The 27,419-nt window shown below is 42.2% G+C and overlaps 1 protein-coding gene across 1 annotated transcript in view; it reads left to right on the plus strand.

Annotated features, from left to right (window-relative positions):
- C1QL1 (complement C1q like 1) overlaps positions 1–16,569 on the plus strand; it is a 397,766-nt gene extending 381,197 nt beyond the window's left edge. Inside the window, exon 2 of the mRNA XM_086923877.1 lies at positions 14,623–16,569. Within this exon, the coding sequence (XP_086780003.1) occupies positions 14,623–14,802 (180 nt within the window). The 3' untranslated portion in view covers positions 14,803–16,569. The remainder of the gene's footprint in view (positions 1–14,622) is intronic.
- The last annotated feature ends 10,850 nt before the right edge of the window (positions 16,570–27,419 follow it).

A 27,419-nucleotide genomic window follows, 5' to 3' on the forward strand; every position in this document is an offset into this window, starting at 1 on the left:
CGCTTGATCTTTCTATAGTATGCATTTCTCTTTTTTCTTAGAATCTTGAGGTGCTTGGCGGATGGGACAGATCTCCAGATGCGTTCCGAGGTTCTGAGAGAATGTCTATCCTCATTAAGGAGCCTGTTGAACCAGGGTTTAGAGTCTTTCGTGGAAACTCTCTTTAGTTGAAGAGGAGCAATCTCGTTAATTATCGAGGTCATAGAATTGAGGTAGTGGTTCGTGAGATCATGTACGTTGGAAGAATCAGCAGGGGGCAGAAGTAGATTGTGGCTGGAAGAGAGTAACATGTTAGGGTTGAGTTTTTTCAAGTCTCTTTTCCATACCTTTGGTTTTGTGGATTGAGCCGAGTTAAGTTTCACTGTTTCATTGATAAAGAAGGTGATGATATGATGGTCTGACCAATCAAAGGGTTGGATCGCCTCACACTGAGTGGAATCACTTTTAGAGATTATTAAATCCAGGATTGAGCCTTTATTGTGTGTTGGGCTGTTGCAAATTTGGTTGATGTCTAGGGCGCCGAGGAAATATTTGAGACTGTTGACCACTGTATCATTGTGGTTGTTCCAAAGGAGATTAAAGTCGCAAAGGAATATTTAGGTGTTTTGTCGTTCGGTGTTCGTTGTGACCATGTCCATGAGGTGTTTGGTGAAGATGAGGTTGTCACCAGGAGGATGATAGATGATGTGTAACGAGCATACTGGTTTGCCATTGCTGTTGATGTCGAGGCATATGTATTCGCAAGAAGGGAATGCAGGGGATATGGCTCTGTTTAAGGCGATGTTGCTACGGTGCATACACGCGATTCCTCCCCCTGTCTTACCACTCCTGTCCAGTCTGATGATGTCGTAATTTAGGGTTACTAGGAAGTCGATGAGAGGCGAGGAGAATTCTGTTAGCCAGGTTTCGGTTAGAATTATCAGGTCCAGATCAGTTGAGATATGAGGTCAGCTATGTCTGCAGCATGTTTAGAGGCCGATCTACAGTTCAGGAGTGTGCATTTAAGTCGGGGTGTGATGAGGGAGGAGGTTGGATCCTGAACGATTGGGTCTCTTCTAAGATTATTGTCTATGATTCCTCTATCGTTGTGAGTGGAGGACCTGTGAGGGTTGGGAGGAGGGATCGTAGGGATGGGCATGTGTGTGAGAGATATGGGGATCGTAAGAGAGGGTTTGTAGGAGTGTAGAAGAGAGCGGAGATCATTCTCCGCAAGTGGGTTGATGCTTCACATTGGGCAGGCAGATAAGTTAAGGGAGGGTACTGATTTCCAGCTGAGTAGAATATGTTTAGGGGTGATTGGTAGGTGACTCGAGGGCTTGCTAGATATAGAAGTTCTTGACGATCTGGTGAGCCATGGTTGTCTCGATATCAACACTTTAAAAGCGCAGAGATCATCTTTGATTTGGTGAAGTGTGGACATAAGCTCATCCAGTCTGGTGTGGTGTCTGGAGTGGTTATGAATGGGGTGGAAGGCTGTGATATGAGTGTTAATGGCTGAGATGTGGACTGGTTGGGTGTGTGATCTGGTGCAGGAGTGAGTAGGGTTGGAGGTGATGTTGCGTATGTGTGTGAGAGAGTTGTGGATGCGGGTGGCTGAGTAGTTGGTGTGGCTGGCTGGTGAGCGATTGCGGGAGGTGTGATTGGGAACGATGTGTGATCTGAGGGTGGGATGATTTCGAAAAGGTGATGGGGTGTCCTGTTAAGTGCCAACAACTGAGCGGTGGGGGATTGGCTCAGATGGGGAAGTCTGTGTTAGGAGTGTTATTGTGAAGAGGGGATGGAGTAGGGGGAGAGATGATTAAGGAAGGGGTTATGATAGAGGGGAGAGCTATGATCGTACCTGGAGTGGGTTCTGTTTCTATAGGGGGAGCAGATGTATTCGCGATCATGTTAGGAGGAGGAAGCGTGCGAGGTTTCGGTGAAGAGAAGTGAGGTGTGTTGATGGGGAGAGAATTCAGGGTTGAAGGAGCACATGGGTCCGATGCCCGTAGTAGACGGGGAAGTAGAGGAGGAGGATGACAGATGGGGTTGGAGAAGTCAAATCTTGAGTGCTGGAGGTGGGAGAAGTTTGGGTAGTAGCTTGGGGAGTAGGCACTTGTTCTTTAATAATGGGGAAGATGTTATCCAGGAGATTTGAACTACGGTCTGTGGATTGAATGAAGATTGTACCGTTATTGTAGATGGTGATGGTAGCTGTCACTAGGAAGAGCTGGAATGGGGCAATAGAAATAACTAGACCATGTGCGGATTTCCTAGTGGAGGATATCGTAAATGAGGCTAGGAATGCTTTCCTCCATTGGGCTCTCCGTTTCGTGTGGAAGATGATGCCAGTGTTTGTGTTCCTGTTGCGTAGTGAGAAATAAGGATCAGCAGAGAGAGTTTCAGGGTGTGATTTAATAAAATTGTGCTTGAACCATTTGGCAGATTATTTTGTGAGGTTGGTGGGATAAATGATGTTGTAAGTGTGTGTGCCTGTGAGTTCCATGACAAGTGCTGACAAGTAGGTGTGGAGTAAAGGGCGCAAGAGAGTGTATGGGTGTGTGGAACTCTAGAGGGCTCCGAGGAGTCCAGTGATAAGAGCTTGAGAAAGAGGATGGGTGTGGGAGGGTGAAAATAGCAACTGCGGCTGAGATTAATTTATAATGGGCTGAGTTGGATCTAAGATGTCCTGATGAGTGCCCAATGAGTGCACGGTGCTGGGCAGGCAGATGGGTAAGAGAAAAGAAAAGAGAAAGCAAAAGAAAGAGAAAAGAGCAGAGGGAGATAAGTAGGGGGTCGATTGTAATGAAAGTCTAAAAAGTCTGAGCTGAAATGAAGGTGGAGGGGCTGTCGGTAGTCAGCTAAGGGCTAAGGTATCTAAAGGCTGTACCAATGTGGTGAAGGCAGGCTAAAATGACCGACTTCTTAGTAGAGATTTTCCTAAATAGAAATGTAGTCCTCTGTTAGTTTCCATTACCTGAAGGGGAACCAGTGTAGTCCTGCTATAATGTCCATGTCCATCACACTGTAGGGGGGCTGTAGGGGAGCAGAGAAGTCCTGTTTTTCTGTCCATGAACATGTAAAGGTCTCTGATCCTATTTCGGTTGCAATGAAATTGCAATGAAATTCGAATCAACAGGAATTGTTGATGAAAACAAGCTAGGAAGTGACCAGTGGGTGGGGAGGCCCCTTGTACTAAAAACTATCGGCCATTTTGGGAAAGTGAGAGCCCAGAATCACTGGCCTGTTAGAAAATATGTGGGAGAGAGTCAAAAAGATAAAAATAGAGATAATAATCATAAAGGGCCCGAAGTAGGTAATCCCAGATTACCGATTCTTAAATACCGAATCACACCGATTCGGTATTTAAGAATAGGCAAATGGGATGTCGGTAATTTTACCGAAAAAATTACAGAATCGGTAAGTTTCGGTAATTACCGAATCAGTATTTACCGATTCGGTAATGCCATTCATTCCTATGGGCCTGGAGGCCCATAGGAATGAATTACCGATTCAGAAATTGGGGGAAACATTGAAGGGTGGCAGGGTGTCACTTTGACACCCTGTTGCACCCCTCAATTGTGTATGGGTGCACATGTTGCAGACATACATGCCCTAAGGGCATGCATGTCTGCAACATGGCACTGTTGGAAAAGCAAATAAAATACTTTTCCAAGGGTTTTCATTATTTACCATCAACTTCTAGTTGGTGGTAAATAACGAATCCTTAACTGAGGAATGCACTAACTTGAGTGCTTCCTACATCCTGGATTCGGTATTTTACCGATTCGGTATATTCAGAATTCGGTATTTTACTGAATCCTTAAATTACCAATTTGGTAAAATACTGAATCCTTAAAAAATGCTACCTACATCTGGAAAGCCCAATACCGGTTGGTAACGGACGAAATTCGGTAATTTCGGCCGTTACCGACCTGTATTTGGCTACCTACAGCGGGCCCAAAGTCAATTAAACAAATTTACAATTACCTTGACCGCGATGTCTTGGCTGTGGTCGTTTCTGGTGTAGCTTGGATAGCTCGAATTACTGGCAGCATCATGCCCCTTTGGTGCATGAGGGTTCAGATTTCAAGTATACATGGCTGCTGTTTGTGTGGACTTTCCGAGTCTGTAGAATCATTAGAATGGGACTTCCGTTAAAAATAGCACAACGAACGCGCTATCCGCGTTGTTGTGTGTTGCTCCAGAGGGGGGCGGGGCTGCACATCGAACTCTCTCCGAGGGCGAACAACAGACACCCTAACTTGCCCCTGAAATCACACAATCTCATAACCTGTCAGTGAGGTGTTCTCGCTGCTGTGGGGGGTCCTGCTACGTCGGGGAACCAACTCGCCACCTCCTCCGGGGGCAACCGGGGTGTGCGTCAGCCCCGTTGCTTGAGGGAAAGCAATGGTACCAAATCCGCTAGCTGCAGTGGATCAAGGAGGGCCAGGATGCTCCACCTTTCTCCCTGTGTACTCCAGGGGCATGCCGGTGTCTGGTTCCCGATGTCCTGTGGCTCCGCTTTATGGTCACTGGAGGTCCGCAACTGTCGCAGCCCAGGTACGCCGCTGACATGTTCCTGAAGTCTTGTGGTTCCGCACTGTGGAATCTGCAGGCCGGAAGCTGCCGTAGCCCAGGGGACCTGAAGTCACACTCCAAGGACTTTGTGGGCAGGCTGCGACCATGGGTCAGAGGTCTAACAACCCTGCTCAGGGGCCCACTGCTACGGCAACCGAGGGAGAGATCCTGTCGACCTTGTCCCACGGTCATCGGGGGCCCGCCGTGGCAATAGCTTGGAGAAACAACAGCAGCTACAGTTCTCAGGATCACGCCGTAATGGCTAGCGGATGCCCGGGACCGTACTGAGTATCACCGGACAGCGGACCTTGTTTTCTGTGTGGCCGGCAGCGGGAGAAAATGCACCTAAGAGAGACCGGCTATCTCCCTGGCTCACCGATAGATAGTCAGCCTCCCGTGTGGCAGCCAGAACATCGTCAAGTCTGGGGTCCGCGGCCAGGTAAGCGCTGGTAATATGACGAGGTCTTGTGTGATTTGAGATTCAATTAGTTCCCGATGATGCTGGCATTAATCCTGTTACCCGACAAGAGACATCCTATCTAGCCTCTGAAATCACACGATCTCACGATCCGCCAGTGGGGTGTTCTCGCTTCTGTGGGGGGTCCTGCTACGTCGGGGAACCAACTCGCCACCTCCTCTGGGGACAACCGGGGTGTGCGTCAGCCCCGTTGCTTGAGGGAAAGCAATGGTACCAAATCCGCTAGCTGCAGTGGATCAGGGAGGGCCAGGATGCTCCACCTTTCTCCCTGTGTACTCCGGGTGCATGCCGGTGTCTGGTTCCCGATGTCCTGTGGCTCCGCTTTGTGGTCTCTGGAGGTCCGCAACTGTCGCAGCCCAGATATGCCGCTGACATGTTCCCGAAGTCTTGTGGTTCCGCTCTGTGGATTCTGCAGGCCGGAAGCTGCCGTAGCTCAGGGGACCTGAAGTCGCACTCCAAGGACTCCGTGGGCAGGCTGCGACCATGGGTCAGAGGTGTAACAACCCTGCTCAGGAGCCCACTGCTACAGCAACCGAGGGAGAGATCCTGTCGACCTCGTCTCACGGTATTAGGGGGCAATAGCTTGGATAAACAACAGCAGCTCCAGTTCTCAGGACCATGCCGTAATGGCCAGCGGACACCCGGGACCGTACCGAGTATCACCGGACAGCGGACCTCGTTTTCTGTGTGGCCGGCAGCGGGAGAAAATGCACCTAAGAGAGACCGGCTATCTCCCTGGCTCGCCGATAGATAGTCAGCCTCCTGTGTGGCAGCCAGAACATCGTTAAGTCTGGGGTCCGCGGCAGGTAAGCGCTAGTAATATGACGAGGTCTTGTGTGATTTGAAATTCAATTAGTTCCCGATGATGTTGGCATTAATCCTGTTACTCTGAAAGGTTCAGTTTCTGTCGATGGCTGTCGATGACCAGGATATTCCCAAGTAGGGAATCCCAAGCGACATGAAACCAGCCATAAGATCTTTTGTAAAGGCCTTAAAACCTGGCAATTTAATCAGGTGACGTGGTTCTCTCCGTTGCGTGTCGTCCTATAGTGCCGGGAAACCTCTGGGTAGCTGAGCGCCTTATAAATTTAATTTAATAATAATAATACAACAATAATCTAGCCTACATATGGGGTACACATGACCACTGACTTGCCTCTTAGTTCACTAATAGCATGGTCATCTGGATGGTGGCAGAAATATTTCTCCGTTAGTGTTTAAAATTTCTCTCTACTAATAAATATATTACCAAAGCATGATGTGGTAGCACATGGTCATTTACAGACCTCACACTTTCCACAGAAATGGCATTGGGCACCAACTGGGTATTGACATGCAGTTTTACTGACAAAACTGTATAGCGCACAAACTGTGTGTGGAAATCGTGTTTCTGCAAATATTTTTAATTTGCACGTCACCAAGTAAAGTGTTGCAATTTGTTTTTATCCTATTATTTCTTTATTTCTGTCAATTTGGAACAAAAAAGTACATGTATGAAAAGGTCAATTTCATTACAGGATCAGTTTAAATACTATATGCAGATTCTCGTTGTATACACGGAGTACACATTTAATCTATTGAATGACATGTTTTTTGTACACAAACATACTGAATTTACACATTAAGATGCCCTTATGTGGAAAAGAATAAAGGTGATTCTGAAATAAAAAATATTGCCATAGGATCACACAACTGAAGGCCAGTTTATGGGTCAAGTGCATTACAGTTAGGTCAAGCACATTATTTAAGTCACAATACCTACACGTCGGGTAGCATTTATAATTTTTTAAGGCCTGTTATTGTGCTATTTTGAACACCTTTTTAATTGAGGTCTGATGAATTAAAGGGTACACAGACAAAATATCGAGTTGGAAATATCGACCTACCATAATATCGAGTCTGAAATATCGATGGAGCATAATATCGAAGGCAAGAATATCGTTGGACAGAATATCGACCCTAAGGTAAGCAATATCGAAATTCTCAATATTGATGTAAGTAATATCGAAGTTAGTAATATCGATAGCATATATATCGATGTTACTAATTTCGATGACACTAATATCGATATTAGTATTATTTTATAGTTTTTTATTATGTATGTGTTATATGTTTAACTTAAGTATTTGAAATAATTACTATTATATGTGTATTCATTTTATATAATAATAAATTAATTTATAAACAAATTGTATATTTTAGTACCGGAGCGGGTTGTGGGTTTATAGGGGAATAGGGTGGGAAGTAATTTAATTATGGTAAATTGATTATTAATTAGTAGGATTTATTAATAAATTATAATTAATTGGTAATTAATTGTCAATAATTGGAAAATAATTTTAATTAATTTATTAATTGATATATATGTTCTGTAGCGGGTTGTGGGTTTATAGGGGAATAGGGTGGGAAGTAATTTAATTATGGTAAGTAGATTAATAAATAGTAGGATTAATTAATTAATTATAATTAACTGCTAATTATTATTAATTAATTTGATAAAAATTAAATTAATTGAATAATTGATATATATGTTCTGTAGCGGGATGTGTGTTTATAGGGGAATAGGGTGGAAGTAATTTAATTAGTTAATAATTAGTAGGAATTATAAAATAAATTTCATTAATTGGTAATTAATTTTAAGTAATAGTTAATTATTTTTAATAATTTGCTTATTATTTTTCTTTAATTCATAAATGGATAAATGTGTTATGCTGTGGGTAGTGGTTTTATAGGGAAATATGGTGGGAAGTAATGTAAATTTAAATAATTAATAATGTATTAAAACTAATTGTATTGTTAATAATATAATTGTTATTTAATTATTAATTGGCAAATAAATATGATTAAATGGTATTAATTTAAAATTTTTGTAGGTTACATTTATTTAGCTAAGCATGTATTTTATATTTATGTATAGGTATTGTATATAGTTTATATTTATGTATTTGTTTATTTTTTTATAATTAGAAAAATCGTTTATTTATAAGTATGTTATTTTAACCCTTATACTATCCAACATTTTCCCTACTGTAGCACTCTCTGGAGTTGGAATAGTATTTTTTACCCCTACGCTATCCAACGCTTTCCCTATTGTTGCACTCTCTGGAGTGGGAATAGTAATTTTTACCCCTACGCTATCCAACGCTTTCCCTACTGTTGCACTCTCTGGAGTGGGAATAGTAATTTTTACCCGTACGCTATCCAACACTTTCCCTACTGTTGCACTCTCTAGAGTGGGAATAGTAATTTTTACCCCTACGCTATCTAACGCTTTCCCTACTGTTGCACTCTCTGGCGTGGGAATAGTAATTTTTACCCGTACGCTATCCAACGCTTTCCCTACTGTTGCACTCTCTGGAGTGGGAATAGTATTTTTTACCCCTACGCTATCCAACGCTTTCCCTATTGTTGCACTCTCTGGAGTGGGAATAGTAATTTTTACCCCTACGCTATCCAACGCTTTCCCTACTGTTGCACTCTCTGGAGTGGGAATAGTAATTTTTACCCGTACGCTATCCAACACTTTCCCGACGGTTGCACTCTCTGGAGTGGGAATAGTAATTTTTACCCCTACGCTATCTAACGCTTTCCCTACTGTTGCACTCTCTGGAGTGGGAATAGTAATTTTTACCCGTACGCTATCCAACGCTTTCCCTACTGTTGCACTCTCTGGAGTGGGAATAGTAAATTATACCCCGACGCTATCCAACGCTTTCCCTACTGTTGCACTCTCTGGAGTGGGAATAGTAATTTTTACCGTACGCTATCCAACCCTTTCCCTACTGTTGCACTCTGTGGAGGGGGAATAGTAATTTATACCCCTACGCTATCCAATGCTTTCCCTACTGTTGCACTCTCTGGAGTGGGAATAGTAAATTTTACTCCTACGCTATCCAACGCTTTCCCTACTGTTGCACTCTCTGGAGTGGGAATAGTAATTTTTACTTCTACGCTATCCAACGCTTTCCCTACTGTTGCACTCTCTGGAGTGGGAATAGTAATTTTTACTCCTACGCTATCCAACGCTTTCCCTACTGTTACACTCTCTGGAGTGGGAATGGTCATTTTTACCCCTACGCTATCCAACGCTTTCCCTACTGTTGCACTCTCTGGAGTGGGAATAGTAATTTTTACCCGTACGCTATCCAACGCTTTCCCTACTGTTGCACTCTCTGGAGTGGGAATAGTAATTTTTACCCCTACGCTATCCAACGCTTTCCCTACTGTTGCACTCTCTGGAGTGGGAATAGTAATTTTTACCCGTACGCTATCCAACGCTTTCCCTACTGTTGCACTCTCTGGAGTGGGAATAGTAATTTTTACTCCTACGCTATCCAACGCTTTCCCTACTGTTGCACTCTCTGGAGTGGGAATAGTAAATTTTACCCCTACGCTATCCAATGCTTTCCCTACTGTTGCACTCTCTGGAGTGGGAATAGTAATTTTTACCCGTACGCTATCCAACGCTTTCCCTACTGTTGAACTCTCTGGAGTGGGAATAGTAATTTTTACCCCTACGCTATCCAATGCTTTTCCTACTGTTGCACTCTCTGGAGTGGGAATAGTAATTTTTACCCGTACGCTATCCAACGGTTTCCCTACTGTTGCACTCTCTGGAGTGGGAATAGTAATTTTTACCCCTACGCTATCCAACGCTTTCCCTACTGTTGCACTCTCTGGAGTGGGAATAGTAATTTTTACCCGTACGCTATCCAACGCTTTCCCTACTGTTGCACTCGCTGGAGCGGGAATAGTAATTTTTACTTCTACGCTATCCAACGCTTTCTCTACTGTTGCACTCTCTGGAGTGGGAATAGTAATTTTTACCCCTACGCTATCCAACGCTTTCCCTACTGTTGCACTCTCTGGAGTGGGAATAGTAATTTGTACCCGTACACTATCCAACGCTTTCCCTACTCTTGCACTCTCTGGAGTGGGAATAGTAATTTTTACTTCTACGCTATCCAACGCTTTCTCTACTGTTGCACTCTCTGGAGTGGGAATAGTAATTTTTACCCCTATGCTATCCAATGCTTTCCCTACTGTTGCACTCTCTGGAGTGGGAATAGTAATTTTTACCCGTACGCTATCCAACGCTTTCCCTACTGTTGTCCTCTCTGGAGTGGGAATAGTAATTTTTACCCTTACGCTATCAAACGTTTTATATAATTAATTGTAAAAAAATTAAAAGTTTATTTTATTTTGTATATTAGTTACATTTTATTTATGTTATTTTTTTATGTTTGTAAATGTATTAGTAATTTAGAATATATTTAATTATTTTATAAATTAGTAAAATAATTATTACTTATTGTTCAGTACATATATATTATATATTTACTGTATATATTTCATTAATGTATTATTAATATATATGTATTATTTATCTATTTAAAACATTATTAGATACTTTTAAATATGTAGATTTAATTTATTAGTGTTATATATTTTATTTTATATTTATATATAAAAAGAAAAAAAATCGATATTTTTGACATCGATATTTTTTACATCTAAATTATTTTTTTCGATATTTTTGTACTTACCATGTTGTAGATAGGATGTCGATATTCTTACCTTCGATATTGTTGACTCGATATTTCTGTAGGTCGATATTTTTGAGGTCAAAATTCTGTCAGTGATCCGAATTAAAGTGGCCAGTAGCCAGACTCCTTCTGCCGCCCTCCCCCAAAAAACAAGCATTGTGAAAGTCAACTGGTTGCGCCTTTGTGGCTTACTAGCTTTGCTAATTTACTTTAGGGCTGGGTTCGCTGGGTTCACGCTATGGAGTGGTGAGCACTATTAGCAATGTCTCTCGTGCTCGAGACTGAAAGTTGAGTATCTGACTGTGACGATTAGGACTTACAACACAAAATGGTTGTGTAACGTTCTCGCTGTGTATAAATATTGTGGTCGAACTCTCTTCAGTGCAGGGTCTGCAAAGGTTAACCGAAAATCAGGGGAAATAAAAAGAAAAGGTTCCACTTTACCTTCATCGAATATTTAGCACTTATATGGACGTACCTGCTATTAACGACCACTCTAGATGTACCAATCATGAATGCATGAAACGAATCTCGTAAACAAAGATATAGAAAATTCTCTTTCTATGCTGTTTGGTAAAAATAATCTAAACATCGCTGCTTCTGTTTGCCAACTGTATAGAATATGGGCAAAATGCTTACCCCAATTGTGTTAAAACTGCATAACTTCCTGCGTTTCAATGCAATAGACTTGTGTGGATATTATGTTCTCGCTGCAACCGCGTTTAAGACGCTGAATGTAATGAGCATCATCCTTGTTGCACATCGACATAAGGCGCAAGTCCTAAAAAAAGAAGTGGGGGGGGCTAACCTAATTAATCAGTATGCAGGTGGCATCACGGCGCGTGACATCACGGCACGCGAAGCGCATGATATCACAGCGCGTGACATGACAGGAAGTGGCAGCACAAGAAGTGACATCAGATCTTAAGCTCTCACATATATGTCTAGCAGGTCAATTATGAGTACACTGGAGCACATTTGAGTATACTTGCAAATCCTCCTGATGTAGGCAGAAGATTCACAGTTTTGTAAGCTTCACATAAACCAATGTTGCCTTTTGTCAGCGTAAAGCTTCCTCTACCCATAGTGCTTTAAAGGAAAACATAGTGATATTTAAATTATTACTATGCCTCCTCATGGGGTAGTATGTGCTATCTAAATGCTATTTATTTTGTGCAAATACTGGGAAAGGTCAACACATCTGACTTTCTTACAGTGCATGCATATCTCCTAAATAGAGCATGAACAAAGTGAAAAGCTGCCTCTCTTAAGTATGTGTGAAGTGCTAACAAGGTGTGAGCCTTTGTTTCCCCTCTGCTGCATTTGCTTCTAGGTGTGGGGCTCCTGACTGCTGCCAGCCAGGAGACATGAACAAAAGGAGGCCTGATGAGCCCTCAAATTTGGCTTTTGTTCTGGGCACAGCAGGAGTCAGAAATAAGAGAGCCCCAACCCGTTCCGCCTGCACGTTGTTGCGGATCGAAGGCAGATAACATGCAGGTGCTGCTGAAAGTGTCCCGGTGTTTGGAAATTACACCAGGATGAATTCAGCGTCCTTTTCAGTGGATCCCAACTTCTTGGCAGGGTGGACGACGTCCACCCTGTGAAAAAAGTGGGTGTACCCCCGACTCATGCCCTGAACATAGGAATAACGTTCTCGAAGTGAAAGTGACCTGAATGCTGCCGCCATGGTATTTCTGGGTTTACTAATCAATCTCTTGATTTTTAGACAAGATTGAGTCACCAGAGAGCTTACATTTTGGCCCTAATGAATAATCATTACTTTAGGGTTTATTTTGAGAAACCGTAAGATCCAGAATAAACCAAAAAAGACCCTTGTATTCCACTTGTCTGTGGTGTACTCCTGAATGCTTAAACAGCAGAATGCAAATTTTAAAAGAGTGAAAAAAAAGAAATACTCATGTTCATAAATATAGATGATGCTCGTCAAGACAGAAAATACCTTTACCAGAAATCCAGGGGTGCAGGAGGGTCAGAGTTTGCATAAAGTTGAAGATAGAAAAAAAAACGGTGAAAACGGGCGCCTTGCTAAGCAGCTAGACGCCCGAGCATATTAACCCCTTCACTGCGGCGGCTATTCCGCCGCAGTGCTAAGGGGGCGGGGCAGAAATGCGGCGGGCGCATGCTTGTGACGGAACCGCTCCGTCACCAGCGTCGGTTGTGCTGTGCTTATGACGGAGCGGTTCCGTCATGGCCCCGCCCGCTCAATAGAACGCACAGCACAGGCGCAGAATTCGCGCCGTGCAGGAGCGTCGGGCGGGCCATGACGGAACCGCTCCCGTCATCAGCACAGCGGCACCGCTGCTGATGACGGAGTGGTTCCGTCATCAGCGCAGAAGGGGTTAAAGAAAGATGATGAAAGTGGGTGCTGTGCTAGAATATAAAGCACGGCACCTTGCAATTTAACGAGTATGGCGGCTCATGAAATGGGCTCCATGGTTAATAAAAAAAAAGTTTACTAGAAGTCCAAGGGTGCAAGAGGGTCCTAGGTCACGTACAGTTGAAGATAAACAAAAAAACATGAAAACAGGCACCATGCTAAGCAGCGCGGTGCCTGAGCATATTAATTAAAGAAGAATTATTAAAGTGGGTGCCATGCTAGAATATAAAGCACGGCGCCTTGCAATTTCACGTTGTGCCTGCAGTAAGAGAAACTCAATCAAGAAAATAGGGGGCTTACAGGCTTTAGAACACTGATCATGTAACAACCCAAGTAAAAGAGCCAGTCGCCATGGGAGGTTACAAATGAAGACAAGGCGGTACAAAGGAGGGATTAACAAGCCTCTTTACGAATCCAAAGGCAGCAGCTACGAAGGACACTGACACAAGCCAATGGCAAATATTGTCGGAGAGTCGGTGGGGCTTCTATAACGTACTCCACTACAGCAAGCCTACCAGAGCAGCGCATGCGCCCTGACTCTCGGCTCGACCCAAAAATATAATGTGTTGTACCTTGATCTCTAAGATCCGTGCCAGGAGGGGCCCAAGGATAAGGTATGGCACATATTACGAGGGTGAGGGCCTGCCATCCTGAACCAAAGAGTACTTTGGACTCTTGTGTCTCTTTTGCCCCTTATGGTCGCCTGTACGTATGCCTGTGTTTATATATTTGGCAGATATACTGATTCAACCTGATTTCCCCCAGACTTTTTGTGATTCTAAACTATTTCGAAAGTGTCAACAGATCTTGATCAAGTCAGGAAAGTCCAAGGCAAACGCTTCCATAAGCTATTTAGGGGTAAGTAATAAAATAAAGCACACATGACAGAGGACAAGTGATGCACTTGACGAGAAGGCATTGAAGTCTCTCTCCTCACTAGGTATCACTGATCTCATTTGGGCTTGTTTCTCTCATATCTAATCTACTCTGGCAGGGTAGTGTATCTGCATGTTTGCTTTTCAACTCAGAGTTCCACAGGGTTATGTTCTGGGTTCTCTACTGTCCCCTTTATGCCATTCATTCATCTTCCATTGTCTCTTACTTTGGTTTAAATCACAATTGTTTGCTGATGACTCTCAAAGTTATAGTTATAGTGGATAGTGGTGATCAGTTGGTGATTGAAATGCTTTTGCAAAGGCAGCCCATGTCTGAGACTGAACATAGCAGAATCTAGTGGACATTTACAGGAGTTACCTAGTTTTTTTCACTTCATGAACTGAGGACCAACATTATACCTCAGTGTGAGCATGGCAGTGTTCAAAACTGTTTGGAAAGGGACCGAATCCAAAGCACTATAAGGTGGCTGACTCCATTCTTCACAAATAAGTCACTAATCAAGAGGATTTTGATTGAGTGCAGATTTATTTCAGTTGTACAGAAATCTTCTCTTCTTCACAGATATCTTACAATATAATGAGACAGGTTCTAACCTCAATGTAATAGGAGATGTAGGTAGAAGACAGTTGGTTAATCCATTGGGATACAGTAATCCAAGGAGTGGGTATTTGGTGGAAGTCATACTGCTGCTACTCTAGTGACCTTGACCTGATTTTGTACCTTTCTCTTCTTCCTCCTTCCAGGTAAGGGCAAGTGCCATCGCCCAGGACGCTGACCAGAACTACGACTATGCCAGCAACAGTGTCATTCTTCACCTGGACGCCGGCGACGAGGTCTATGTTAAGCTTGATGGGGGCAAAGCCCACGGCGGGAACAACAACAAGTACAGCACCTTTTCTGGCTTCATCATCTACTCAGACTGAGCCCCCGAACATGGTGGGGAACTACAAAATCTGTGTCCTTTTCCCTAGACTGATGGTTGTGCCTCATCCTATAGCAGAGGGATCTCAAGATTCAACAACTCCCTTCTCTGGTAACCTCCCAGAGTGCTCTGAGGACCAGGAAAAGGACAGAACACCCCTGTTGATTTATTTCTATGTGCAGGGAATACTGAAGAGAAATCTGGACATTTTGTGAAGTCAACATGAACCCCATCTCTTCCTTTTCCACTCTCCACGCATCCCAATTTGGTGCAGTTGTCCATGTGGGCTCTCATTTAACCAGTGATGCCCTCAGCTCAATGTAAACATGTGTCCTGTGCTAACACATTACCTATGTGCACAGAAAATGTGAACAAGAGAGAAGCATCAGATGAATGAGACAGTGATCTGCAATGGCCGCTTGAATCTCTATCTAAGGCCCAGATTAATTGAGACATGGCCTGAGACAACCATTAATAGTGCAACTGATTCATGGTTTCTGCCACACTGAGTGTGTTTCTAGGACAGTGTTTATGAATGTCTTAGAGGTGCAAAGATGTCTCTTCATCACCATCTGCACTGATCTAGAAATAAGGTTGACTACAGGGTGGATATTGGGAATGTGTGTCTGGGGTTGTCAGTGAAGGAGAGAGAGAGAGCATGAATGTGGATATACTTGAGCCTGAGTGCCAGCCCCATCATCTGCTCGTGAACAGTTGCACCCAGTAGTGTCTTTCCTTGAAAAGTTCCTGATCTTCAAAATCAAGAAAGCACCCTTAATTTGTGTGGTTGCTTCTTGTGCTTGTAACTAAAATGCAGCCAATCAAGCCTGGATGTCTGAAAACAAGCTTTCAGCAGACTGCACATAAGATGCTGTGCTTAGTATGTATGCCAGGGCTCACTCTGTATCCCCTATGTCTGCAGTACTGTGATGGCAACACCCCTTCTTAGGCACCAGGACTTCTCTTCACATGGATAAAAACCTTCTTCATATATAGGTGTACATATACATTGTACAGTGACTATCAGTGTATATTTTTACGGGAATGAGAACCGCATAGCTATGTGAATGATATATAACTATGTTATTGCTGGGTTTGAAGAAAAGAAACCTACTGCCCAGTAGATGTTTGACGTTTGTATAAATGCTCTTCTTAAGATCTTGTACAGGAGGTTCCTCAATATACTCTTATTTGAGGAGGTTCGGCTGCTGACTCCATGTAGTTAGGCTCCTTGTTATGAGATTTATGTTTTATTATATAATGAGATTCGCTGTCTCCTTTCATATCATGAGATGACTCTTATATCTGCGTACCATAAGCAAACTTCTCCATCTCCCAATCTTGCGACTATTCTTACATACACATATCATATGATTCCTACTCCAGCTACAAACCATGGGCTTTAAATCTACATATCGCATAAATTCATCAGGTTTGTCTGTCATTAATCTTTACCAAAACTTTGAACACCACTACTCACTGCCATAACCTCAGTAACTATTATTTAGAATTGTCATTTACTTCAAATAATTTTTACAGTAACCTGAGGAATTTATTACTCTAACTCTAGTCTTAAACTGTTAGGGTGCAAGAGCCATATCAAAGTAAAGGTCAGTCTAAATAATGTTGGGGAAAGCAATGATGACCAAAGTTAAATGGACAGAGTGATGGGTCAGATCACAAGAACCCACCTCTAAAGTCCCAGAAAAAGGACCACCATGAGCTTCATTCCCTGTGCGCAAAGCAATATAAAAGGCTTCTCAATCTACGAAGAGCATTATGAGATCGTTCATTAATGCTATATGATTTAAGTACTTACCTGTTTTGATATCACATGACGTTAAATCCTCCCGGTATAGGGAATCCTTCATCACCTTTACATCTAGAGATACCATCCATACCATATACTTGTTACACTGCATAGAGGCCAAAAAACTCCTTGTTTACTTCCACATCTTGTGCTTCCTTACCTTCCACCAAATCCTAAGACTATATTGTATCGCCGTACTAAGAGACTCTACCTCAACATCACAACACTCCTGCTATTTCTCTGTATACCACATGACTCCTCCTCCAGTTCTGTTAGATTTCACCAAGATTTAATTTCTTCATCTGTAAAGTGGTGATCTCTTGGTTAACTTAATGAGGTTTATTATCCATATTTATCTCAAATGATATTCATACCAAATCGTTAAGATATAACATGCCACTTTTTTTTATAAAACAACTTTATTTATGCAACACAAACCTTTGCCCTAGCTTTACCACATACATTTGTATAAGGTGCAAATTAAGTTTTCAATTTCTAGCCCAATACTCAACTTCACCTTAACTTCATGACACGATTGGTTGTAAACCTACCTCTTTTTATGTCATTACATACTCATTATTCCACATGGTGTGTGTGTCATCTACTTTCGCCATCATATTAAGATGTTTGTCCAATATTTCCATTTGCATAGGCTTCCCTTTTCTGTCTGTGAATCATGAAGCTTCCTTTTCTTTGATGTTTTATGGATTAATAGGCTTTTATCTGTGTCCTGTTCATGTCAGTTAATTTATTTTAGAATAAAGAGGTTTCCATTCTTTCCCAAAGTTACTCCCTCCTTATATAATAACACATCTTCATCTTAGTCTCATATCATGGGGCCTACATATTTATCAATTTTCTGGATGACCTTCTTTTGATTTTCAAATCCAAGAGTCCCTCCTACCTCTTTCCCTTTACAATATTGTTATTGTTTTGTGAGTCGTCAACCACATCAGGATCCTAAACAGGGTTGGTCATAATATCGATGAAACGGCTACCAGAGGACTGATTTCCATCACAGAACAATAAGGGATCATCAATGATTTCTTGAGTTGGAAAGTGGAGTGTGTTGTCCAATGGTTGATAGTTGACCAAATATGGGGTGAAAGTAGCTTCAGATTATCTGCTATTTTTGTCCTTGATGCACAGAACAAACATTGTACTGAGTGAGTACTCTTCTCCTGTAACCTATAACAAGTGAACGTAATCAGAACTGAGTCCTTTTCTTACTCAACAAAAAGGACTTTAAGGAAGGACTGAACTTTCGAAGACATGTTGACTTGATCCAGCATGTAATACAAATTGTCTTTGATTTACCTTTGTGGCTCTTTTACCTTTTATGATCTGGTGAGTATTGGTTATTTCCTTCTGCTCATTTTCAGATGATTGGTCGTTTCCGATTGCTGGCCAGCAACACTTTCTCTACAGAAACACCTACCAAAGGGGTTACTCCTTGCGTTCAATATACCAGGTTTGGATTTTTGGATATTTCTTTGCCAACGATTTCCGCCACCTGATATGCAGCTTTTGCAGTTCAAAAACAATGGTTTGCAATACTGAGAGCATCTGGTAAAACAAAGTCATACTAGCTAGTTTGTCTGGAGGCCATCAACGAGTATTTCTGCTATTTATTATGACAAAAGCCATTGATGGTCTTCAGCAACTCCAGCACTAGATACGTCTGCTATCACCCTTGTGAAACACCCATGGTAAAAATAGTCCATTCAGTTCAGTTCAATAGTCTTCATTCGGTCATAGCAATGACGAGAAAAACACAGAATTAAAATACATCATACATCATTTAGTTTTTCGTATTCAGAGGTCTTTAAAAGGCTTCACACATCAAATAAAAACAGATTTAAAACATCATTGAATATAATCTTTGTAAACATTTGGTCAATTGCATAAAATTACTGTATTGGTACCCCTGGTGATTAGTGCTCATTTAAAACTATTGGCAGTCTCGTCAGAGCTGAAATAAGTATCCTTATAAAGCACACCTCCTCCTCAGTTTTATTACAGACAAAATATATTTGAGGACAGAGAAACAAATCAGAGGGGTATTTAAACATTTTTTTTTAAATCATTCCCTCTTGGTGTGATGTAAAGTGCTTATGCTTTAAAAGTAGTAGTAAAAAGCATCTTCTCAAGCTACTATATAAAGTATAAAAAAGTATAAAGTATAAAGTGCGCAATCATTTGTAATGAGAGGTTATTACATGGGCAATCCGGAAGAGAATCAAACTAGGAGCCAGAGTTAGGGAATGCAACCAAAACATTAATTTTATGTAACCTGGACCTCGTGAGATAAAATATATGTTCTGGTTTTTCTACCCAGATTAAATACTGCTCTGTCCAATACATTGTGGGAATAGGCAACTAGTTAAGAACTGAAGTTAAAAGACTTGCCCCTGCGATTCTAATCTCTAATCTCTAAAAATAGTCAAAAGTCCCTGTTTGGTCTTGAGCTCCTCCTACACAACTGCACTGCTGATTGATGCAGTCTTTTTACATTGTCTGCTGCGGCGCACATGTTTTCCATTGCAACAGTAACTTTGCAATGTTTAATCTGTCCTGCACTAGACACTGAGAAAGGACTCAGTGATTGGCAGCTGAGCAGTGTGGTAAGATACAAGAGGAAAAGGGACGCATGTTAGGGTGGGCCATATGGTGGTTTGAAGCCAAGGTGCTGAAAAGATCCTATTTAAATAGAGTTTTAAAGGAATAATGTAGGGGGATATTATCAACAAAACGTGATACATATCGCAGAGCGCGTGTAGCACATTTTTTTTTATCGCCCTCTATCGCTGGTTTACATCGCATCATTAGCAGCCTATTATCAAGGCGCCACTAAGATGCGATGTGAAAGCCAGCGATAGCGGGTTTTAGCTGGAGAAATCCTGCGATAAACCCAGTGCGCTAAAAAAAGCTTGCTAATAGGCAAGCGTGGCCGTAACCTGCCTATTCACCTCCCATGTAATGTATGGCTAAGTCATGTTTTATGTAGGCGTTAGGGAAATGCGATAAACGCACGTAGTGCACGTTTTTTTATCGCATCTCTGGATTCGGACTGCATTGGTAATAGGGCGATGGTGTGTCAGCGACCGTTTTCATGGACTTTTAAGTCAGGAACGCCTACCTTGCATGTCATTAGCGATGACATGCAAGGTGTAATTGAAAACGGTCGCTAACATTATCAAGCAAGAGCTAAAGCAGTTAAGCGCTTGCTTGATAATTGTGCGATAGAATTATTGCTGCTTTGCGCCCGAAAACGACGCTAAAAGCAGCGATGTCTATCGCAAGCCCTTGATGATATGCCCCGTAGTTTCCAAAACGGAAAGTAACAATCACAAAATTTCGACTGAAAGGGGGAAAAAAGAATTTTTATCAAAAGTACAGAAATGCTAAATTAATGAAGCTGGTATTCAAGATAAAGTTGACAGAAGTCAACAGTACTGTAAATAACATATAAAACCAACTTGAAGACATACATTTTTACACACCTTGCCCAGTGCAAATGAGAAGGTACATATGTTTAGGTAATATTTTTGAAGGCGGCTCCAATATCTCCAGGAAGAGGGCACAGCCTAAAATAGTCCTGTACGGCCTTATATGGCATCTGGCGATGACAGTTAGTGCGGATTTTCACAGTAAGGCAGAGGATACAGCCTCCAATTGGAAAGAAACCATGACCGAGGTGGTTGCTACAACCAATCTCATTGAGGATGGTAGGTTTACTAAGCTTACTATGAAAAGTAACATTAAGAAATGTCACTCAGTGGAGGGCCACTTGAAAAAAAACAAATGTTTCTTCTATGAAAAACATTGCATAATTACGCTCAAAATCACGTACCATTAATGCATAATACATCCTTCTAAGGCAGAATGTATAAACATCCTGGGCCTCATTTATGAAAAGTGACGCATCGCTGCGTGAAAACAGCGATGCGTCACTTTTCACTGCGCACTCCTTGCGACATTCCTGATGCGTCATATTTAATGTATGACGCATCATGTCGCAAGGAGTTACAGATACGTTAGTATTTCTGACATATCTGTAAGCGCAAAAGTGACGCATTGCTGGAGTGTGTCACAAAAGTGACGCAACTCCAGCAATGCGTCCTTTCACATGGGGAAAGCCCCATGTGAAAGGGCTTGCGTCAGTCTTACGCGTGCTGTGAGGCAGGCGCAAGATTTTGACGCAACAGCGTCCTAAAAGTGACGCAGTGAAATCTCATAGATTTCACTGCGTCACTATTACGAGGCTTTTTGCGGGGGAATGCCCCCTCTGCATACATTATACCTGACGCAGGTATAATGTGGCGCAGGGGTTTAAAAAGTGACGCATCTACCTAGATGCGTCACTTTTTAAATATGGCGCAACAGGGCGCATTTTTTACACCGCTGGTGCGTCACAAAAAGTGACGCACCGGCGGCGCAAAACTGACGCAAGGCCTTCATAAATAATGCCCCCTGTGTCAAATAGATAAACCCATATAGAAAAGGTAATATATTGCAATTCTACTGCTCTGGTTTTTACCTATTTCTGATTTTTATTTGGAAGTATATATTAGTTCACTGAGAAAAATGGAATAGCAGACAAGTATATTTAGAAATATTTCCAAAAGGGAATCCACCAGACATAAAGGCATCATCAATCCGAGAAATTTTTTAATTTTAGGCAATAGTGAATAATACATGGAACACCCATGCAAAAGCTTCTGCAACACAAGTGTTTATGTCCCTCTTTTTAAATAAAACCGGCATAAGAACTAGATCCACATTTACAACCAACATTCCTATAAAATCTAGAGGTGGGGTCGCTACTGTGCACGTCTTTTCGCAGTGAGGTATGTTAAGTGCTTCTACGTCAGAATACCATCTACAAAACAATTGTTTGACATACATGTGTCTTAAATATCGTTTACAAAAATATAGTCCTATTGGATGTAGATTTTCTATTATTAAATCTGATGGGGAAATACTATACTATATAGTACTTAGAACACAATATTCACGCCAGACGATATTCTAAATATTATATTCTGGTCCCTTGCTGTGTAATGATACATTGAGCTTATTTGTTTATTGCTTTATGCCACTTTAAGGGCCCCTGAAAACACTGGTCGGGGGCAGGAGAGAGAATGAAATTAAGTAAAAACTGAGGAAATGATGGGACAATATTGATACATAGATACTTACTTGTTTACTGTACCTACCTGGTAAACATCAACCTTTGAATACAGACCCATGAATGACACTATGAATCCGATCTACACAATTCCTTTTGATGTTGGAATTACATAATGCAAAAAGCCATAACAATAGCTCCACTTGTTCATGTCCGACAACTAATTTATTTTACCAGTCTAGCCAGCAGTCTCAGAACTGAAACGTAGATTATCTTTCTGATATTTGATTCAGCACACTCCTCCTCCCAGCATTTGATAACCCTTGTTCAATGTATTCTAAATCTGGTTCAAAGTACCTCTGGTCTGTCCAGAAGACCAGAACGAATGAAGGTGGAAGTTACAATATGTGCATTCTCAAAGGGATCCAGTACACTCACCAGCCACTCATGTTGTCATATTTATATTGCAGATTCACTTTTCTGGGTTGTTTACAGTTGTCTTACAGTGCAGCCTTTCGTTTCTCTCAACAACTTCCTAAGGGCTGAAGCAGGGTGTTGGACTCTTTCATGCACGTTGGTTTTTAAACAAGTTTTGTGTGCCACTTATCAATCATTTACATACAACCCATTGTATATCATTGTGTTGCCGTGCTCAACTGAAGCTGGAATTTTAAGTTTCTGAAAGAGCTTTTGCCATTATTCTGTGACATTTGGTACATCCCCAACCAGCCATTGCTTCCAAATAGCTTAGTAAATGACCTGTGTTGGAAACACACGGACACAGCAAAACAAGGAGCTGACAAAGACAATGTTAAACTTGAAATGACTAGATAGAGTCCCAAAGGTAAACCTTTAGAGTAATAAGAATTCAGTCTGTACTCAAACAGAAATATGAGTTATAAAGAAAAGCTTGCCAAGAGAAATCACAGGACGTTACATTCATCTTCGTACTGAGCCTTGAAGATCTTGAGCCTCAAATTCCTCTCGCAGTGGTGTACTTTCTAATGTTGTCACTGTTCTGAACGTCACTCACACGTCATAGTTTTCCTATATCAGCACCATGCATGCATCAGTATAGTAAAAGACAAAGAGTCCTTCGTGGCATTGGCTGTCCAGGTGAGCTGCAGGAGATTCTTTGAAGATCAACCTGTGGCATTCTTTAACCTGTTGTTATCGTTATATTTTTATCCTGGCCTGGGAGGCAATAGTGAATCTAGTGGAGATGAGGGATATAAATATGTTCATGGAAGACATTTTCAGCAAGGAAGGCTTTCAAAAATTATTTTGATTGACAATGAGGTATAACTGGTCTCAAAACAAATGGAAGTTTTTCTGAGAGAGAGGAGAGTTGGACATATGAAGATTGCATTATATCATCCTAAGGCAAATAGAATGGTGGAAAGGTTTAATAAAGTATTAAAGGAAGCCATTGAAAGGTCATTGGTAAGTGATATGAATGAGACTGATGTATAAATAAATGATAGAATAAAGTGAAGAAGTAAAGGGTAAAACCACACTCAACAACAGGGGTTAGATCTGCTGCATGATATTCAGAGGGTGCATCGGGACCCCTTAAGAAGAAACCTCGCAAAGCAGAAACCCAGTAAGATCCTGGTGAACTTTTTAACATATTCTGTGAAAGAGCAGATTTTGTCTTCCGCTCTGAAAGAAGGCTCCATACACTTTAACAGCTCCAACCCTTTTACCTTCCAAATAAGATCCGACATATCACACATAACTGCAACGAGAATGTGGGAGTTGGGGAAAAGGTTGGAGGAGCTAAACAGTATAGGGGCCAAGGCTCAGTTGAAATTCTCGGCATTGCTACGGGTGATGTGGAATAACCACATGCACCAAACCAGAACTGGGGAAAAGGCGGATGCTCTTATTGCAAAGATAAGAGACGGACAAGGAGGGAAGTAGACTTGGTGGGTCTTTCTACATCTTGTAATTAGCAGGAATTTAGCTAAAAATTGAAAATGTTATTGCTATTCCATAGGGGGGAGAGGGCTAAATAGGCTTTTGCCTATTAGAAGGGAGGGTTCCTCAAGGGTTGGGAGGGACGGGGTCATGGGGAGGTGGGAAGGAGGAGGCAGGGGGGGCACGAAGGTGGGGAGCAGTGGGAAAAAAAGGAAATAAATTCAACCTCATCTTAGCCTTATGCATGGACATCTATGGCACAAAGGGGTGTCTACCTTCCCAGATAAAACAAGGGGATGACGAGGGGCCCGGGACAGGGGGATAGAAAGACCATATTTACCTCCTGGAATGTCAACGGGTTAAGGTGTCCTCGGAGGCAGAGATTGATTTTTAAACATCTAGAACTCTCAACTGCTCAAGTCTGTATGCTACAAGAGACACATTTGAGACATGAAGAAAGTAGTGTAATCTTCTCTAAGGTCCCCTGGATTAAAAGCTTCTGTGCCTCATATCAGACATCTCAAAGCAGAGGGGTAGCAATTTTAATTAAACAAGGAGCTCCTTGTATTATAAAAAATACACAATCAGATCCCTCGGGAAGGTGGCTGGTAGCACAATTGGCATTTGAAAACGTAGCCTTAACATGCGCATCCTTCTATGGCCCTAACATCGATGACCCAGCTTATATATATAGACTGCAGTCGGCATTAATTCTGGAATCTCCACCCTACGTCATCGGAGGGGATTTCAATGTCCTGTTGGACCCGTTGAAAGATAGATCCAACTTAAGTCACTATGTTGGAGCAGTAAAGATACGTCGAGCACTACTTAACATGATACATGATATGGATTTGATTGACGTATGGAGGGCCCAAAAAGGTGACAAACAAGGGTTTACATTCTATAGTAAGAAGCATGGTCATTCTTCAAGAATTGACTATGTCTTTTCGGATAGAATGTCTAGAGATAGTCTACGGGAGATATCAGTTCTTCCGAGTCACCTTTCTGATCATGCACCCCTGTAGTTTATATATCAGAGTAAAGAGGTACAGCGGCAGCCAGTGAGATGGAACCTCAATAGGGCCAAGCTTTTAGACTCTGAAGTTGTGAAGGTAGTACAAGCCCCCTCTCAGGAATCTTTCTCTATTAATATGGGTTCCACAACTCTAGATGTTGTTTGGGATGCATATAAGGCCTGGTTAAGGGGGAAACTACATGGAATAATCTCTTTTAAGAACAAGGTTGAAGTAAAGGCATTGAAGGACATTGAGGGAAAGATAAACAATCTGGAGGAAGAGAGAAATAGACTTAGCAACAGTGACTCGGAACGACTAACACAAATCTTGAAGGATTTGGCAAGGCAAGATTAGAGTACAGAGGGAAACTAGAAGCAAAGTGCAGAGCGCAGTGGAACTCCAGAAGGATGCAGAATTTCGAATATGGGGAGAAGGCAGGTGCTCTTTTAGCGTGGAAAGCGAGAACAGACCTCGCTAGAAACGACATAAAAGAATTAACTATCAATGTTAGCGAGGAAACCTCAAGTAAGATCGAAGATATGCAGTTCTGTCTCCTCTCCATCTTTTCGGAAATATATAAAGAGGACATGGCACCCCTACCGAGCACTATTCAGTTATTCCTGAGAAATAAGCATCTTCCCTCGCTCTCGGAAGAAAGCTAGAACAAATTAGACGCTCCCTTTACTGTAGAGGAGATAGTCGATCAGATTAAAAAGTCTAAGAACAAAAAAGCTGCAGGCCCAGACTCACTTCCAAGCAAGATCTATAAACTCCTCAATGAGGAGATGATAAATGTAATGGGGGTCACCTTTAATTCAGTCTATAGCTTAACTGGAAAGGTTCCTGAGACCTGGAAGGAGGCAATTATTGTCCTGATTTTAAAAACTGGGAAAGACCTCGAAAAGGCGGACTCCTATCGACCAATCTCCCTGTTGAATGTCGATTATAAGATCTTTATGGGCATTCTGGCAGGGAAATTGGCAAAACTGATCCCGAAGTTAATCCATCCGGATCAGAAAGGGTTTGTTGTAGGGAGACACATCCAGGAGCAAACACAGCTCTTAATAGGCCACATAGACCTTGCCATTCAGACGACTGAACCCTTGGCCGTAGTCGCTCTGGACGCGGCCAAGGCTTTTGACTGAGTCTGTTGGGTGTATCTCTGGGAGGTGTTGAAGGCAATGGGATTTGGTCCCGTCTTTATTCAAACCCTGCAGAACTGTTACCATGGTGCCTCTGCACAAATCCTGTTGAACGGGATACTTACATCGAGTTTCAACATCCAGAGAGGAACCAGGCAGGGTTGTCCGATCACTCCTCTTTTATTTAATATATATGCATGGAACCATTGGCACAGGCGTTGAGATTGGACAATCTAATTTACCCTTTTAGATCTGAACAATACAGTTCCAAAATCGCCCTTTACGCCGATGACCTAATATTGTATACGAGTGACCCCGAGGCAACGATTCCGACGGTAGAAGAGCTTATGTGTGAATTTGGGGCCTTATCTGGATATTTAGTGAACAAAACTAAGACAGAGGTGATGTGCTGGAACCTGGAGTGGTCGGGAAGAGTTAGTGCAGAGTTGAGATATTTGGGGATATATATAGTCAAGGACTTGGAGACGATACCTGAGCTTAACCTCAACAGGGTTATTAAGGAAATAGATGGCCTTTTTAGCAGATGGAGGAACCTCCCCTTGACTATCTATGGAAAAACTAATTTGGTAAAGATGGTCATTCTGCCCAAGTTGTCTTACTTATTCTCCTCTATACCATTAACATTCACGAAGAAAAGCCTAAGCAGGGCACAGAGTAAAATTGGGAGCTTTGTGTGGGGGGAAAAAGGGGTCCGGCTGGCGTGGAAAAAGATCAGACGCAGACTGAAGAAAGGCGGGCTTGCCCTTCCTGATGTCAGGCTATATGCAGCAGCATTCCAGTTTAAAAGCATACGGATGCTACTTGTTAAACCAGAGGAGTTGGAGTGGGGCAGGCAGCTTGGTGAAATGGCAAGAGCGGAGGGTGGAGGAGAAGGTGAGGCTTTTCTATATAAGTTTGGATCTCCGAAATTCTTCAAGCGAGTGCGCCTGAAGATCTTGAGGGCGGCCCTGGAGTTATGGTATTCGCTCAGATGTAGTTGGGGCATAGGATACTATTCGGGTAGTGCCCCTGTCTGGGATTCACCAGGCACACCGGGCTGTCTAAAAGATAGCCTCGCACTGCCCATAAGACAGGCAAGCATCATCAAATGGGCCGAGATCGTAGATTCTGGAGGGATTCACCCATGGGAATACTTAAGAGCAAAGATTGGGCCAGGCTTCTCAAGATTTAAATATTTACAGTTAGTCTCATGGTACGATGCAGAAAAAGGGGAGGTCAGTGGGAATGGAGAGATCGAAGGGTTGTGGCAATCTACCCTCCCAATTAATAAGGAAATCTCAGTATGGTATAACAACTTGTTGAAAGCTGAGGACCATGTGGTCCCCCCTTTGGCTGCTGTATGGTCCGAAACCTCTCTAGGGCCATTAATAGAGTTGTTATATGAGCCCTCTCTAAAGGTTTTGTATAAATATGTCAAACCTGCTTGTTTAAAAAAAAACACTTCTTCGTTATTAACAGACTATATTACACCCCCGCTAGGATTGCCAAGTTTGCTCCGGAGCCATCCCCTAAATGTCCAAGATGTCTGTCACCTTTGGCCAACGATTTACATTGTTGGACCTGGCCTGCTCAGGTGCG

The sequence above is a fragment of the Lissotriton vulgaris genome, chromosome 5 (assembly GCF_964263255.1).
Source record: "Lissotriton vulgaris chromosome 5, aLisVul1.2, whole genome shotgun sequence".
NCBI lineage: Eukaryota > Metazoa > Chordata > Amphibia > Caudata > Salamandridae > Lissotriton > Lissotriton vulgaris.